The sequence below is a fragment of the Vipera berus genome (genome assembly GCF_964194415.1).
Source record: "Vipera berus genome assembly, chromosome: 4".
Taxonomy (NCBI): Eukaryota; Metazoa; Chordata; class Lepidosauria; order Squamata; family Viperidae; genus Vipera; species Vipera berus.
Genome location: NC_138206.1, coordinates 91766067 through 91784632, shown reverse-complemented (window position 1 = coordinate 91784632; position 18566 = coordinate 91766067). Strand labels below are relative to the sequence as shown.

At 39.4% G+C, this 18566-nt stretch overlaps 1 protein-coding gene across 1 annotated transcript in view; it reads right to left on the bottom strand.

The window, feature by feature from the left end:
- Positions 1 to 6373: 6373 nt before the first annotated feature.
- SH3RF3 (SH3 domain containing ring finger 3) overlaps positions 6374 to 18566 on the bottom strand; it is a gene marked incomplete at its 5' end in the record, with an annotated part of 107584 nt that continues 95391 nt past the window's right edge. Inside the window, 2 exons of the mRNA XM_081326395.1 lie at positions 6374 to 7407; positions 11219 to 11556. Of these exons, the coding sequence (XP_081182521.1) occupies positions 7239 to 7407; positions 11219 to 11556 (507 nt within the window). The 3' untranslated portion in view covers positions 6374 to 7238. The remainder of the gene's footprint in view (positions 7408 to 11218; positions 11557 to 18566) is intronic.

Genomic DNA, 18566 nt, shown 5'->3' with positions numbered 1-18566 from the left:
CACTCAGGTTACACTAATGGTTATTTTATTTAAAGGATGAGAACACTGTCACTGTCGGTCATTTGCACTCATAACAACCATTGACATTTTCTAAATAATATGTTAACATTCATGTGTAACAAAACCCTTGTTTCTGACATGTGCAAAGTACAAAGGCTTTTTCATTTGCAGAAACCTCTCCCCCCCTGCCCCAGTATAACAAATTTGGCCTTTTACAAAAGAAGGCTGCAAGGACAATTTCTTCAGAGATTTCTGTCATAGGAAACGCACACATGTGCACGTGCTCAATCCCTCCCTCCCCCATGCTTTCAGTCCATTGAAGGAATATTTCTCAATGGACTCACTGTAGAAGTAAAATTTCATAGAAGGACAGAGAAGTCACTGTCTGAAGTCTGTGCTTTTGCCTTTGCCTCTGTGCTTGTGCTACTTAGGCGGGATTGGTTGACCACTGGAAATGAGTCCCAGCTACCACGATGAAAGAGATCTAAGACTCAGCAACCCATATTTGCAGAGCATTGAACAGTCAAAAGAGGTCTTTATCCTCAGATGAAGTGTGATGGATGAGTCTTGCAGCACCTAATGCTGGAGGAGAAATTGTGGCAACCAAACTCTTTTTAAAAATACTGAATTTTGAAGAGGGGGTATTTTGGCTGGGGGAAAAATGGGGTAAATTATTGGCTGTTTTGGCTTCACACAGATTATGCATTAAACACCTGTATCCAATAACACCTAGTAGCTGTGTTGTCCCCTGCCCAAAGGGCTCTACCAAGACATTGATTCTTTTCCCCAAATTGTTCTTTTGCACAATCATTACTCAAGGTGGCCAGTTGAGTGTATAGTACAAGAACTACAAACCTCTGCAATTCTACATTCTGAGCATGGGAAAGAAGCCAATATAAAATAAATGTGGCCTCATGTTTACTAAGCCAGTTATTTTAGCAGCAGGCAACCCTTTGTCTGTATTAAGGGGGAGTGGATGTGCCCTCTCATTAACAATAACTCTACCTTTAGTTTCCCTATCACAAACTGCCTTTCATATTCCCACAAACTTAGAAATGACTTTCCAAGGAGCAAAGCTAAAAAAGTGATCCCAAAATATTGGTCCCTTCCAATATCACTTCTACTACACCAGTTTTGGTATGCCAACTTAATGAGATATTTAAAACATGTGAAAAACACAACATTGGTTACTAGCTGTTTGGCATCCATGAGATCTTCAGGGAAATTTCTAGACCCTAAGTAGATCCCATAAATATTTCTAGGAAACAAAATGGTAGGTCACGCAAACCCAGTGCTTTTGGGAATTATTCACCAGACCAACAAAAGGATAAAATTAGGCAGAGAGGTATGAGATGAAGAGTATTTTGAATCCTGATATTCAGGACAGTGGCAAATAAGGACTTTCCATTTGCCTTCTAGTCCATACATTTTGGACTCCTCCTGTTCACCATGGCTGCCCTCTTGGGATTAGGTAAGCTTTCTCCTGTCAATTAAATTCTCAATCATCATTAACATAGTTTACAGCTTCAAAGGACCCGATATTTAAAAAACCCCATAACACTTTAGTGTGTGTGTGTTGTGTGTGTAGGATTTTGTGCACAAAGTTGTTGGAAAGGAAGTGACCATCCTATTATTTCTTCACTTAATTGCTATCTGAGGGAGTTACCACTCCATGGAAGATCCAAAAACTCATGCAAAATTGTGGCTGAAGTCTTGCATAGCAGTTGAGAGTGTTATGATCTAACAGAATACAAGAAAAGACATTACTCTTTCCTTCCATTTGTTCCTTTTCAATCTCCATTCCAGCTCGCTCTCTCTCTTCTGAACTCTTGCCTGAATGTTTGTAATGTCTAATTTTCTCTAAGATCTTTTATAGCTTAATGGGGAAATTAACCATATGGAAACTATATGCCACTAAAAACAAAAGGACTTAAAATGATTTGCTTTGACTGGATCTTGGGAAGTATTTGAGTTTTGAGCAGGGAGGATTTGGAGGTACTCCATGCATGGAATGTGCTACCCAAAAGGAGGCTTTCAGGCTGGAATGGGGAAGCCTGGTTCCATTCTCTTCAACTGGAGGGGAGGGAGGGAGGGAGGGAGATATGCTATTGCTACAGTACATTCCTCACAGCAGTTGTGGGCTGGATGGTATTTTTTTTAATTCCAAAAGGTAGGAACTGAAATATATGAATGACAGCTGAAAATGTTGGCATCCACTCTACTTTTGGACCTCTCATTTTAGGAAAACAGAGATACAGTGCCAAAACTTTAGACTGTCCCATCTACAACTCTGGGTACATAAAGATGTACTGTATGTACAGTTACATTACAGAAAAGGAATGTAAGAAAAATAGTTAAGATATTGCTGAATTTATTTGCTTTGTTCTGATTGTTCTCTTGGGGTTTTTTTTTGAGCACAGAGACCTAATAATTCAGCATATTAGTACTGTATTATTCCCTCTGAGTTTTTCTTTTTGTAAAATAATTACATGCACATTTGTCATTTCAAGTACCAACTGGCCACTCCCTAGCATACAGCCAACAGATCAGCCTCTAATTTCTCAAGCCTTTGTCCAAAGATGGGTGTCATCAGAAATCAGTCTGTAGTAAGCAAATGCTTGCTTGCTGTTTCAATTAATTTGGGTTCTGACAACATTAAAAATATGCAAAGCCAAATATACCTTACATTTTGGATGGATAATGGTCTGCATCTCTTGTATTCATCAGGTATTGTATGACAAAATGGACATGCTTGAAGCAGGAGAAAGCCATGCCTTTCAACTTAATGAGAATATTTTGGGAGATGTTTCTGACATCTAAATGAAACGTAGCACATATGTGACTAAAAATATTATCCCACCTCCTAAAAATGTTAGCAATGTCACTAGCCAACTTGTAGGTTTATTTCTTGGCTCCCTATTTATTGCATCTTTAGGTTTCTGTTTATAGGAAGCTTTTGTTGCCTGAAATGTTGGGGCATGAGCTTGGGTTACAAAACTAAATAGTGTTTAGAATGATAAATTTCTACAATAACAAATCATACGTTATCTTTTTCTCTGATGGTAAAACAGAGTAAAAAAAATTGCAATGCTTTGTGCTTGTGGGAGTCTGCAGTGTTCTTTTTATTGCCAAGTGGGAAGCCAATTAAAATGAATTGTCCTGGAAAAGCTTCACATTCTCTAGAAATGATCATCCATCTAGATGGAACACCTTTCATGCTTCCATGAGACCTTTTGCATATGATTGTAGGAGAGAGGACCTCATGCTATTCAGCCACTGTACCAGAAGACTTTCCCACCCATTTGGTTAACCGTTAGCAGTGCTACAGCGCTGGATCTTCCAAAATCTAATATTAGCTCCTAGAACTGATACAAAATTCCTAGAGTAGTAAAATCTGAGTTTATGCACAGATATTCTTATAGCAAAGAATGGGCTGAATCCAGATACACCAGGTATCTTCTGTTAAATTTCACGATGTGGCTTTGCAGAAGAATTGGGAAACAGGCATGTATTAGCAAAAGAACTCCTATTAGTCAAATTGAGACAGGACACAGCCGATCCTAAAATGGGTGGGTAACTATTGGTTGCTTTTACTGTACTCCTACCCCTCCAGAAATGGTTGCCCACTATAATAGGAGATACTTTAAAATAGTCTTCACCTGATCTATGGAAACAATTTTGAAGTCTCAGTGTAACTTGGAAGAATGTTATTGAAACAGGAGTAGCAATGTTTGATAGCCAATCTCTTCCTTTGGAGTTCTTCTCTTAAACTGCAACTAATTTTTTTAAACAATCTCCTTTAGCTAAAGACCCCTTTAGACCCCTTAGCTTAATGCATATTTTCCTATTCCTCTCCCCCCAAGCCCAGTGTTTTCACACAAGTGCAAGGTCTTTTTTTTCTTCAGATCATTCGAAAGTTGACCCATTGGTTGCAACAGAAATTGCATGAATGTCAGGCTTGGGTGACAAGCCGGTTGGTCAATTCCTCACACAGCCAATGGAACATTCAGATGATCTGAAAAAATGGAGCCTCCATTTGCAGAAAAATGCTAGAGGGGAACAACAGTGACACCAGAGGTCATCTTCTTCAAGGAGGCATCAACTGGGGCAGTGATAACATCCTAGCCTCCCATGAAACTTCTTTTTGGCTTTGGCCCCCAAAGCACAGCCCTCCCTAACTTTAACTTATTCCTGGGGTGGGGACATGGTGGATGTAGAAGATGGACTGCACTAGAGTTAGAGGCAAGGCCTGAGACACAGAGCAAAGTCTTACAAGGAGATTTTTATTTGCCCTATGGATCAGAGATTCTTTCTGCCCTCTATAGACCATCCTTTATTTATTATAGCACAATGAGATTTCTTGCTGAAGTGATTAGCAACTGCTTTCCTTCCACTCTTCTTTCTTGGGAGTTAACTTAAAAATGTGGCATCTTGCCCTGGTTTTCTCATATTAGGTTGATTAGAATCCAACGCTTGTCTTCTGCATAAAGGTATTTTCTCAAGCTTGAAGCAAGTCAAGGTGCACCCAGAACCCCACATCTTCATTATGAAACCCGATTCATGCAGCTCATGGTGTACTATCCAAGGGAAAAGTTTGCTTGCCTGTGTTTAGCAGAAGCAATGAGCCAATGGTGTTGCAGATGTTAAACTACAACAATTAGGGAGCAGGTTCAATAGTGTGAGATGTTAAAAGTTGTAATTCATCAATATCTGAAGGACCTCAGGAGGATCACTAATTCCCTACACTGGTACTTCAAAATGAAGATCTACCAGAGATAACAATTACCTCTACAACAATAATTTCCTAATAGGTGTCTTTTAAATGCATTCTAAAAACTGCTCCCTATTTGTAAAGAAGTCCTTTACTTATAAGGAATACTAATATTTTTTACCTTAGAAAGTTATATTGTACAAAACATCATTCTCTTTGAAATCCTAATAAAATAAAGCACCAATCAAAATTGAATATTAAAAGAGGAGCCAAAAAGTATTTTGGAACAAATGAAATAGCATAGACCTGTTGAGCATCAATTCGATACTGGTGGTTTCCTAGCAATATTTTGGGGAAAAGGGATGGACTTTGACGTGAGCTGGTAAAGAGCTGCTCATTAGACACAGAAGAAGAGATTTGGAAGCCCTGGAAGATGATACTCAAACTAAAAGTAGATTCTGGTTGGTACCCATTCAGCTTATCGAGTTACTTTTATATACTTTCCTCCTTCTGTACAGCAGCAGGAATACACAATGAACTCAGTTGGGCTTTACCTCAGGTCAGGGCAGTTTGACCTTTCCCTCTGTATTGTGAGCTAGTTTCAGTGCAGCTGTTGGTGTATTCCTGTCATCCTTTTCCTCATTCGCTTGACCTCTCCCACTAGTGGGTAGTCTAAACATAATCACTCTCCCAAATGTCAGTGAGGCAGAATTGGGGACTTTAATACTCCTTAATCAGCTCCTCTGATTCTTATTTTCCTTCTGCCAAATCTATTAATCTTCTTTGAGAATGATTTTCCAGTGTCAACAGCTGTCAAAGGGAGACAGTGGGAATATTGATCTCTCAGTCTCCTGGAAAATGGGAGATCAAAACTTTAATCTTGTGGCAAGAAAAACCAGGATTTTTGAAAGCTGTGGCCCTGGGCTTTTGCTCCTTCCCACCCACTTGTAAACCAAGGGGCAGAGCACTTTCCACACAGGTTCAAGCAAAGCCAAGGGAATGAAATCATGGGAGCTGTGACTCAAAGACCTAAGGCTGGCTTTCCAAGCAGGCAAGCCTTGAGTGAAGCAACAGATGGAAGAAGACACCGCTTTCCTCTGTTTGCCTTTATGGGACTTGTTGTCCAAAGAAAGCTGTGGTTGCGGTTCCAGATCCTTCTCCAAAATTTTTTTTTTGATCTGTTGATGGTGCTCTAGCTTGTCAGCTCTTTGGAGCAGCAGCTTTCCTGTTACCTTGCTTCTCTGCTGACTCCATGTTGTCTGCACACAGGCAGAGCATTGCCTCCCTTCCCAGTACTGCATGGGCAAAGACCAACAACAAAATACAGGCCAAAATAAAGGACAAGCAGTCAGTCAGTGCCAAGCAGGTGGAAGGCTGCCTTCCACTGGCAGAAGTCCCAGCTCTGCTCTGGGCCAGATTTTCTCCATCTGAAAATTCCCACACTTTGTTTGGCTATGTAGTAAATTTGGCCGACTGCTCATTTCCAGGTGATGTGCCTCCTGGCAAAAAAGGGCATTTGATGCCCAGTGCAGGAGATGTTGCCTTGCCAGGGATGAGCAACAGCTTCCCTGTTACCCGTAGCCTTCTTTGTCTCCCAGCCCTTCTCATTCAGCTTCTCCTACAGCTTCCTACTTTTCTGAAAGCAAGAGATCCCTTCACAACCCATCTGTCCTGTCAGTTCCAATGCTTTTTTAGGGTTTGGATGTGGAAATAGTAATTTCCTGGAAAATCTGTTCCCAAGTCCAATCTCCACAACTCACAGAAATAGGCTACACACAAAAAGTATCTGGTACTCTTACAACTCTTACAAAGGGCATTCTTGCAGCGGATCTACTGGGCCAACTGGAGCTAAGCAGATTGCTGTCTCTGACTGCATTAGCCCTCTGGGTGGTCAGATTGAGAAGCTTTGGCTGAGAAGGGAAGGAAACACCACTTACAAACCAAATCAAGAAAAGCCAAGTTTGGGCTGTGGTGGCAGGCTGAGAATGTCATAATGAGGACATAGAATTAAGTATTTTTGAGGTATATGTGGAATTAAATTATGTTTTGGGGTTCTGGTTCTTTCTAGGCAAGCCATACTGTATTTTCTGCATATGCCCATTATTTGGAGGGCAGACAAGAAGCCTTTCCTGGCTGCCCTCTGAAATCCAGTCCCTTTTTCTCTTCCCTAGGCCAGTAATAAGAACACTGCAGCTCAGAGAAATAAATTACAGCAATAGAACACATTTTTTTTTCTTTTCCAAACACACTTCTATCATTTACATGAAATATACTGGCTGGATTTTAACATGTGTCCTCTTCATCTCTGATCTGTTCCATGTAGAAGGCACGACTCCAACATACTGCTGTATGTACGATTTGAAAGCGCTGCAAAGACCCCTTGTTTCCAGGTGGTCAATCAAAGAGCCTTTGGGAATCATAATCATGGCTCTCTCCCGTTATGGCACTTTCCCTTTGTTGCTGCTTTATATGGTTTTGTGCTCCAGCATTTCCTCCAGGAGGTCCTTCAAGTCCACAACCCAAGCCTTCAAAAGCTCTCCACGAAGCTGCCAGGGAAGAGGCCTGACCTGCCATTCCGCTGTAACGTCCCTTTATACCAACCATCTTCCCTTTTCTTGTGGACGAACACAATGTCACCCTCCTTCAGTTCAATCTCAGCTTCACTCTGTGGGGGATACGGGACCACGACACGATATCTTCCAAGAAAGAAAAGAAAAAAGCCTTATTGCAGATACTGTAGATCTATCCACAAAGCAACATGTTTATGACTGATTTATTCTGTGCCATCAAGTCAACATCAGCTATTAGCAGCCCCAAAGATAGACCTACTCAGGATTAACCAATATCATTGACACCTTGCCATTGTGGGAAATGACAGAAGAATCAGTACACTATACCAGATTGTGTATGCGTGTGCAAAGCTTGCAATGAAGGCATAATGTGGCATATATACTTAATTTTGATTACATATGTGTATTTATTTATATTCTGATTTAAGATTAATTGGAAAGCCCCCCCCCCAAATCTGATTATCAAATCTTTATATATACATATGTACACATGTAATAAAGTTTGGCATGAGAGATCTTATTAGACTGAAATAATATTTGCTATCAAATTGTCTATGGCAGAGCTGCTTCTCTTATATTTAGGGTGCATTGCCAATTTCAACTACGTGTAAATACATGCTTGCATTATTTTAAACAAGTGTCAACGGCATTATTACATTACAGCAGGTTTAGCTAGAACAATGCCAACTAATCTTGCAACTCCATATGCATGAAGAAAATGAGAGAAAGTTAGTCATAGTTCACTGGACCATATCATTTTGGCAAAAGGATGTGTAAACTTCTCTTTCCCAGAATTCTTTAAATTGATATGCATTGCACTGATACAACAATCTTGACACTGGTTCAGATTTCCCAACTGGTTTAAAAAAATGGAAAATCAGTGTTAACAACAAAATTTCCTCTGAAAGGTTAAACATATTTCCAATTGACAAATGATGAAACTTTAAAATGATACATATATATGCATACATACTTAGAGACACATGACTATATATCCCTTTTTGTGTGTGTGTGTTTTGTTCAAGTAACAAAACACACACACACAAATGGCACAAGTAACTAGCCATTAAATCTTAGGAGAATGCTCTGCTGCTTCGCCAAACTAGGCTAATGCAATGTCAGTAACTAACTTATAGCAGGGATATTTCTGTGGCAATCTATATCAGCTCTCACAGGGAAATAACTACCAGGGACTTGTCTAGTTCTGTTGACATGTTTATGCAAGTCTTCAAGATGACAGGTGTTGCCTGAGCAATGACTCCAGCTTGATTGCACAAAGTTGCAAGAGGGTTGCACGCATGACACACAAGGCTGTTATCTAAATTAGGCAACCACTGGTTTGGTTGTTGCCTTCCCTGATCTCTGTGTCCTCCTATTAACTCCCTCTAATCTTTCTAACATCTTCCGACTGACCTGTCCTGATTCTCTCTGTGCGACTCCTCCAATGACTTCTAACTGGCCCACTCAGGCCACATATTCCCAGTTTTTCTTACTAGGCTGTTCATACCTCTGTCTTCCTAGTATCTTCTCTCTAGGAAAAAGATCTTCTTAGCAACCTCTCAGACATCCATCCTGATTTTCCCAACATCCTCCTCCATCCCTAGTGTTGACCATCTTCCTGCAATTTCCCATTTTTAGTAGAAAAAAAGAAGTAGCAACTGATTCTCATGAACCAGACAAAACAGACTAGCTAACATTCCTGGTGACATATCCTTGTGCTATTGTTGTGTTTTGCCTCTGAATGGAGAGTTACCAGTGCTGATCTGTTGCTACCCAGATTTTTTTCTTTGCCTTTCTCTCAGCTCCTGTCACAGCATTACGTGGGCATATCGAGAAAGATGCCTGAAGGCAGAGTGTCTGGTATGGCAGCATGATATGTTGCAGGAGTTTGAAAGACAACAGCAGCTTTTGGTCATGAAAACCTTTAAGGGCTTCCACTGTAATTGCTTATATTTTTAATAAGCAACATCCCTACCTAAAAAATAGTCATGTTTTATTACACCTTTATGGACACCATCTTGAAGTTTTTGACCAGACTCTGGACAATACTGAATTGGCTAGAAAGGCCAACTTTTTGTGTACCCTAGTTTTTTAAAAACATACACATAAAATCCTGTTTACATGACCTTAAATCTCTGAATTCATAGCCTGGATTTATTAGGGGTGAATTTTAACCCAGGCTGAGGAGTATTAGGAGACAAAAATTCTGGTCATCTGGAAGACCAATCTATTTTTTGATTTATCAATATATCATATATATGTGACAATAAATAAAGAGGCTGAAGCTTGAAAATCTCAAAAAGTATATCTGCTATTGCTGTTATTTGCAGTGAATAGTAGGACTAGATTTGGTACAAGAGTTTGTATGAGACTGGATAACGTGTGTCAAAATCAGTCTTGGCTGTTCCAGGTCTTTTCTTTCCCATTTCAAATATCCAATACAATGAAAGTATTTTTAAAAAATTCGAATCCCAGTGAAAGCTCTAGGAATGACATTGAAAACCAAAGTTTCTGAGAGCAAAGATGTCAGTTTTGTCAACCATCAGTTGTTGATCAGCTCTCAGGCAAGAAGGACAAGGGAAAAAAATTGGCGAAGCTATGGGGAAGGTGGAGTAAAGAAACACCAGTTTGTTTGGTTTCTAGTGGCTTCATGCAAATAAGCAATAAAGCTTTCTATGTAGCCTCCCTATATTGTGAAGGGTTGGGACGTTTCTGCTGGGTTTAAGCTGGGGAGCCTGACCTAAGCTAGTTGGCTAGTTTCATTCAATATACAAGGAGGCAAGGAAACATCTCAAAAACAAAAATCAGAGATCAAAACATGTTTCACAACTTCTGCTGTGGGCCAAACAAGAGAGCTGGACAAGCCATCTTCCCTCACAGAAATGAAGGCTCCCCTTAATTTCATCTCCTTGCATGGCCATTCACCAGGAACCTTTGTTCCAGAGGTTCACTTCTGGAGTTGAAACCAGATGGTGGAAAAGTGCATGAAGAGATGTGTAATAAGATTAAGAGTAGCAGACTCAGAAAGATTCAGTGCGTTTTACTTTTGTACCCGTTAATTTTTTCAATTGAATCCCAATCTTTGTTTTATATCTGGACTGGGTGGATCTGTTTTGAAAGATAAAGGAAGGCAATAATTTGGAGTTAGTACAGTAATTAGATATGATACTTATGAATGAAACATGAAACCTCTAAATGCAGAGTAGTTGGGTGTACATAGTAGTGACTGGTGTCATGTTGTAAATTGGCAGTGATTCTTCATTATGGCTCAGACGTGCACCAGATGGGACATGAGGCTTTGGATACACATTTTTTAAAAGGCATTTATGACTATATTTATGAGACCAAATGGATGTGGAATGAACTTCCAGATTAATATAGCTGCTCCAAGACTAATTCCAAGACTAAGCTTCTCACAAAAAGATGAAATTAATATTCCTCACTTATTGATTAAAAATATACAAACTATTAAGGGATAAAGATCAACTAGGACTCTGTATTACATTCTACAACTCAGAATATGAATTGATTTAATTAATAAATCAATTAGAGAAAATCCTGATTCCTAAGTACAATTAAGGTAATTTCAGCTAGACCTGGTTGGCAATCAATTTCTTAGACTTAGTTGGCAATCAAAATACTGGATTAATGTCCATCCTTAGGACAACAAGCAGGACATATTATTTTGATCATTCTCCCCACTCTCAATATTACATCAGTGGGATGAATAAATTTCTTTGCTTTCCATTCTGGAAGAATTCTTATTGGTTTGCTTTGATAATAGGAAAAAAAGCCAAAACGAACTACTAACATAAGTTTGCTTGTTGAAACAATCTTGTGCTGTGATATAAAAATGGCCTTAACTGAAAAGTATTTGGAAATGCAAATCTGCAAATAGCGAATTTTCATTGCATCATATTTGTACTTAACGCCTCACCTTTCTCGATTCAACGGCTTAGCTTCTGGGTGGCTGGTTGCCATTGAAGGTGGCAGTTGCCTTATGGGAGAAGGAATAGAAAAATTCAGATCCAAAGATCCCGTCTTTCTGTGCAGAGGCTCCATCTCCATTGCGCCTTGCATTTCACTCTCGATAGGGCACGATCCTGCCCTCCCATGGCTAGAGAGAGAGGACAGTTCAGGTCCCATTGCGCCCTGCAGCATCCCTTCCACTATTGCCAAAGGGTCGTGGGTTGGCGACATGGAGGGAGGAGAGCGGGATTTCTTTTTCGTGGATGCTCCTGCTAGAAGTTTCAAGAGTCCGCTTTTCTTTTCTTTCTGCATGAGGATCATATAAACCATTGAAGAAGGTCTGATTATACAACTGAAGCAAACCCCACCACCTATTTTTCATATCCACCAACATAAAAGCTAAGTAGTCTTGCAGCAGGCAAACTGTGGACCTCTGGGAGGATGCATCTGTGTTTTTGTGTCTGTGCGCATGCACACACACAAGCACCTAGGTGTGCATATGCATATAGCATGAACACAGATATTCATCCAGGTTGTTGCACTGAAGGATTTTATTTAGGCAGAAAAATAAACAAGAAAGCAAGCATCATTTACACATTATCTTTGCAAAGACAGTTATGTCCTTATAGACTGTAAATGTGATGTTCAGTACTGGAGTTGGTATTACATTTCATTGCAATAAGGACAAATGATTCATCCCAGGGAGGGAATAGGCAATTCTAAACTGCTGAAATTTGAAAAGGCAATGATGTTTGAGTCTACCCATGGGGGAAACAGAACACTGAATGTCTAAGTCCTTGGTGCAACAAGAAATTGGTTGTCCCTACAAGCATGGTGTTTCTCTGCTTATTTCTCTTGCTTCCCTCCTTTTGACTGATCCCAGCACTGGGGCCTTTGTGACATCAGAACATGAAATCAATAGGTTCTTGCAATGCACAATTTTCCCTTTCACCAGATCTTTTAAGCCAACCTTGACACTATCATCTCTAGCTGACAATGATAGAGGATCATTCTGACAAGGGACGATGGGAGTTGTAACTGAACACACAAGCAAGTCCCATGCACTTTTTAAGTTTCCTCTAAATATTTTTTTTGTTAATTTAATTGTCTTTCCAGGAAGCACAAAGTGGTACATGGCTCTGTATTTTCCCATTTTGTTCTCCCATTAGTTCAGTCTCACAAGTTAAGCTGACAGATGGTAGTTAAACAGTGGTTATCCCAGTTATAATCCATGGGTAGTCCTCAACTTAGAACCAATCATTTAACAACTGTTTGAAGTTACAACCATACGGAAAAAAGTGATTTATCACTAGTCCTCATAGTTATGACCATTGCAGCATCCCCATATTCACGCAATCAAAATTTGGGTATTTGGTAACCAGCATGTATTTATATGGTTACCTTAGGGGACACTGCCAGCTGGCTTCCAATAAGCAAAATCTTTGGGGGGAAGCCAATTTGTTTAATAATCATAGAAATGGAGGACTACTTGTAGGTTCCTTATCCTTAGTCTGTCACTTTAAACATGGCTTTCTATTCCATTTAATTTCAACTTTCAATTTAGCCAGCATAAGAGAGAGAGAGAGAGAGGGGGGGGAGGGAGGGAGAATACAAATAAGCATATACAGCAATCCATCTTAAATCCTATTATAGAGCTCTTACCAAAGCCTTGATGATAAGTAACAAAACTTGCTCTGTAGGTTGCATAAAATCTTAACAGTGAGCAGAAAATCAACCCAGAAACTATCTAATTGTCTGGAAATGGCTGCTAGAAAGGGAAAAATAAGGCTTTGTCATAATGTTGCAAGAAAAAGTATGTGAACCCTTTGGGATTACGTGGAGTTTTGCATGAATTGGCCATAAAATGCGCTCTAAACGTCATGTAAGTCACAACAATAGAAAAACACAGTCTGCTTAAAATAATACTACACAAACATTAGCTGTTGTCATGTTTTAATTGAACATAAGATGGAAACATTCACAGTGCAGGGTGGAAAAAGTATGTGAACCCCTAGCCTAATGACTTCTCCAAGAGCTAATTGGAGCCAGGAGTGAGCCAACCTTGACTCCAACCAGTGTGATGATATTGGATGTGTTGCTGACAGCTGTCCTGCCCTTTAAAAACACACACCTGTTTTGGGTTTACTGGTCTCAAGAAGCACTGTCTGATGTGAACCATGCCTCGCAGAAAAGAGGTCTCAGAAGACCTACGATCAAGAATTGTTGACTTGCATGAAGCTGGAAAGGGTTACAAAAGTATCTCCAAAAGCCTTGATGTTCATGTGTCCACAGACTGTCTTACCACGGAGGAAGCCATTGCTGTCCAAAAAAAATATTGCAGCACGTTTGACGTTTGCAAAAGAGCACCTGGATGTTCCACAGCACTACTGGCAAAATATACTGTGGACAGATGAAACCAAAATTGAGTTGTTTGGGAAAAACACACAACACTATGTGTGGAGAAAAAAAGGCACAGCACACCAACATCAAAACCTCATCCCCACTGTAAAACATGGCGGAGGGAGCATCATGGTTTGGGGCTGCTTTGCTGCCTCAGGGTCTGGATGGATTGTTGTCATTGATGGGAAAATGAATTCCAGAGTTTATCAGGACATTTTGCAGGAAAACGTATGACCATCTGTCCGCCAACTGAAGCTCCGCAGAGGATGGGTGATGCAACAGAACAATGACCCAAAGCATACAAGTAATTCAACAAAACAATGGCTTCAACAGAACAGAATACGCCTTCTGGAGTGGCCCAGTCAGAATCCTGACCTCAACCCGATTGAAATGCTGTGGCATGACCTTAAGAGAGCGATTCACACCAGACATTCCAAGAATATTGCTACACTGAAACAGTTTTGTGCAGAGGAGTGGTCCAAAATTACTCCAGATCGTTGTGCAGGTCTGATTTGCAACTACAGGAAACGTTTGGTTGAGGTTATTGCTGCCAAAGGAGGGTCAACCAGTTATTAAGTCCAAAGGTTCACATACTTTTTCCACCCTGCACTGTGAATGTTTCCATCTTATGTTCAATTAAAACATGACAACAGCTAATGTTTGTGTAGTATTATTTTAAGCAGACTGTGTTTTTCTATTGTTGTGACTTACATGACGTTTAGAGTGCATTTTATGGCCAATTCATGCAAAACTCCACGTAATCCCAAAGGGTTCACATACTTTTTCTTGCAACTGTATATAAAACCTACAATATAAAAGAACACATTTTTTTCATTCTACGTCTGGCGTGCCATAGGGGCAGAGACAATGTACTATGAGGAGTTTGTCATACCTGCTCTGTAAGGTGCTGAAGGAAGGCATTAGAGTGAGCCCACAGTTTCTAAAAACAATTTGTTTACTGCTAAGAATGCACAACAGAAACTTTTTTCTGTGTCTGTATATCTCTCCACATATGGTATATTTTGATGTTTTAAAACCAAAGTCTGACAAAAAATCCTATTTCATAATATTACTATAAGATAGAACAACGTGCAAAGTCTCAGAAGCTTATTTGAATGACACATTATACTAACCCTCCCTTCCCCCCCCCAATTTTGTCGTTTCTTTTATTCATTTAAATATTTTTCTGCAAACTCCCTTTAAACCTGTTAAGCAAAGGCAACAGCTTCCTTCCAAGCTATTGGTAAATTACTCTGGCAAGATGTATAAAATATTTAATGTTAATCAAGGCAATGTGTTTCACTTATTTATAGTCTCATAGACTTATCAAATCAAATCTTCATTACGGTCATAGACCAGCAAAGGCAGATGTATTGTAATCCACAGTGATATCAAGGATAGGTTCAATTATTATTTTCCAGTGTATTTAACTTGTTGAGCCTTATATCAAATTGGATACCAAAATAATACATTTTTTTCTAACACTGAGTAGAGTTAATCTATGGCCACACATTTATGCACTTATACACACATTTATACACAAATACTGTACATACCGGGATATAGGCACTGCCACTTAACAAGGCTAAGGATGCATAATCTGATGGCCTTAATGCAGTTTTCTTGATAGAAGAGAATATTTGTAGCTCAGGATTGAACTGTGGAGTCATCCTGCAGATGTTTCAGTACCAAACTAGGTAGCATCAGTGCTAGCACCAAGTTAGAAATGAAACATCTGCAAGAAAGAACCTCATAGGTTTCTTTTTCTTTTTAGTTTTCTTATTATTAAAATTTATACGCTGTCTGACTCCCAGGGATTCTATCTTAATCACATTAACCTACCATCTGTTTCTATATATTTTATGGAACTGATATTCCCAGATGTTTCTCCTGCTTTGATATTGGTACATTTCATCCTGATTTTCAACAGTTGTGGCTGTGGGAATCAAGAGTCCACTTTTTCCTGGCTGGCAATACAAAGTATTCGTCAAAACAACACTGGAAAACTGTATCTAATCAAAGCATTGTTACAACTTTTGTTCTTGCTTTTTAAAACTTTGGTGAGTCTACCAAGTTTGGGGTTGGGGCAGCCAGCTGAACATTGTTTTGCCCTAATTAGCTTAATGGGATCCAGACCCAGATCCAGAAAAAGTAATAGCTTAATAATTTTTTGGAATGGAAACAAATACAGTATTTAGACCATTTGGCGACACCGTCTATAAAACGTTAACTTCAGGAAAGCCATCAATTGCCGATTATATTAGGATATCTTCAAAAACTCAAGTAAGATAGCTCTCCTACACGCTGTGACTATTTACTGTGCAAAAATGTTTTCTTGATGAATTAGGCATTTTTATGATTAGTATTGAGGTTATTTTACATTAAAAAAATCTTGTTGCAGAGATGGAGCATTCAATCAGCCTATAAATCTGAGTAATGAATATTAATTCATTAGAATGTATTCATTAGAATTAGGCCATTACCTACAAGAAGGGTTTCTGGCAAGGGATGGTCTGCACCTCACAAGAACTGGGAAGAATTAATTGGAAAACGACTAGCTCAGTTGATTCGAAAGGCTTTAAACAAAAACTGAGCGGGGAGGGTGACCGATCTTTAGGACCTACTTCCAAGCATAAACTGCAAGTTGACCAATCAAACAAGAAGGCAGGGAGTAATGGGAAGGAAGAAAAACTCAGATACAAAGCAGGAAATGTAAGAAACATATCCAGGGACAGTCATAAAGGATTCAGATGCCAATACACTTATTGCTGCAGCTGCCAAAAAAGCCAGTGAAATCCTAGGTTGCATGAACAGAGGGATAGAATCGAGATCAAGGTTTTAGTAATGCTTTATAAGATCTTGATAAGACCACACTCGGAATCCTGCATCCAGTTTTGGTCACCTCAATATAAAAAAGATGTTGAGACTCTGGAAAGAGTGCAGAGAAAAGCAACAAAGATGATTGGGGCTGGAGGCTAAAACATATCAAGAATGGTTGGGTGTTTCTAGTCTAGTGAAAAGAAGGACTAGGGGTGACATGATAGCAGTATTCCAGTATTTGAGGGCTGCCACAAAGAAGAGGGGGGTCATCCTAACTTCCAAAGCACCAGAAGGCAGGAAAAGAAGCAATAGATGAAAACTAATCAAGGAGAGAAGAACCTAGAACCAAGGAGTGAGAACAATAAATGACAGTGAGAACAATAAATCAGTGGAACGGCTTGCCTTCAGAAGTTGTCGGTGCTCCATCTCTGGAGGTTTTTAAGAAGCAATTGGGCAGCCATTTGTCTGTATTGGTATAGGGTGTCCCGCCTGAGCAGGGGGTTGGATTAGATAGAAGACCTCCATGGTCCCTTCCATTTCTGTTATTCTGTTCTTTCTTAATTACTATGTATAAAAAGGAATAAAAAAATACTTGTCTTGACTAGTTCTATTCTTCCAACCTAATCTCCAGATCTCTGATCAGTTAAAGAAAGACTAACATTTCTTTTTTTTCTTCAATTTTTTAATTAATTTTCTATTATTACATTTGATTAGTGCTTAATAAACATTGTGTTGTCTGGGTTAATTTGTTTGCTTAATAATACAAGTTACATTCTTAGTTTCTACTCCTTTTTTTCCAACCATTGATAAAATAAATTCCATGTTTGAAAATATTCTGTATCTTCTTTGTCTTTGATCCTTAGTCTGTCCATTTCAGCACAGTCCAATATCTCATATGATATTGTTGCCGTTACGGAAACTTGGTGGGATGAAACCCACAAATGGAACACACAGCTACAGGGATTTAAATTATTTAAAAGAAACAGAATAAAAGAGGAGGTGGAGTTGCCGTCTATATAAGAAATAACTACATCTTCACAGAAATAGAGCACAACAATGATGAAAACTGTCTTGAATGCATTTTGATCAATATAAAAGGGGAAAAAATGACATTGCCATATGTGTACTATAGGCCACCCAACCAAACAGAGGTAATAGATGAAGTTTTTGCTAGTCAGTTAACTAAGGTATGTAGGAAGCACATCACAATAGTAATGGGAGAGTTTAATTACCCTGACATCAATTGGGAGACAAACTCTGCAACAAGTGGAAGATCAAACAGATTCCTGACAAACCTAGCAGACAACTTTGTCTCCCCAAAAGTAGAGAAGGGAACTAGGGAATCAGCCATATTGGAATTAATTCTCACTAACAGAGATGAATCAACCCTGACTGTTCTTTAGAAGACCAGATCCTGAAGTTGAAACTCAAATACTTTGGCCACCTAATGAGAAGGAAGGACTCACTGGAGAAGAGCCTAAAGCTGGGAAACATTGAGGGCAAGAGAAGAAGGGGACGACAGAGAATGAGGTGTCTGGATGGAGTCGCTGAAGCAGTAGGCGTGAGCTTAAATGGACTCCAGAAGATGGTAGAGGACAGGAAGGCCTGGAAGAAGGTTGTCCATGGGGTCGCGATGGGTCGGACATAACTTTGCAACTAACAACAAAAACAACAACAAACAGAGATGAAATGATAGAAGGTGTTGAAACCACAGGAACCTTGGGGGGCAGTGATCATGCAATATTGGAATTCAACATTATGCAAGCACAAGCAATAGAACACAGTCGAATTAGAGTCCTGGACTTTAAGAGAGCTAATTTCAACAAACTTAGAGAGAGCTTGGGAAGGATTCAATGGATGACAATCCTCAAGGGGAAAACAATTCAAGGAGCTTGGGAAATTTTGAAAAGTGAGATTATAAAAGCCCAATACCAGCGAAGAAGAAAAATAACAGCTCTCAAAAGAAACCAGCATGGCTGCATAAAGAACTCTCATAAATTGAAAGATAAAAAGGACAAGTATAGAAAGTGGAAAGAGGGGCACATAACTAAGGCAGAATATCAGCAAATAGCTCGAGCCTGCAAAGATAAAGTGAG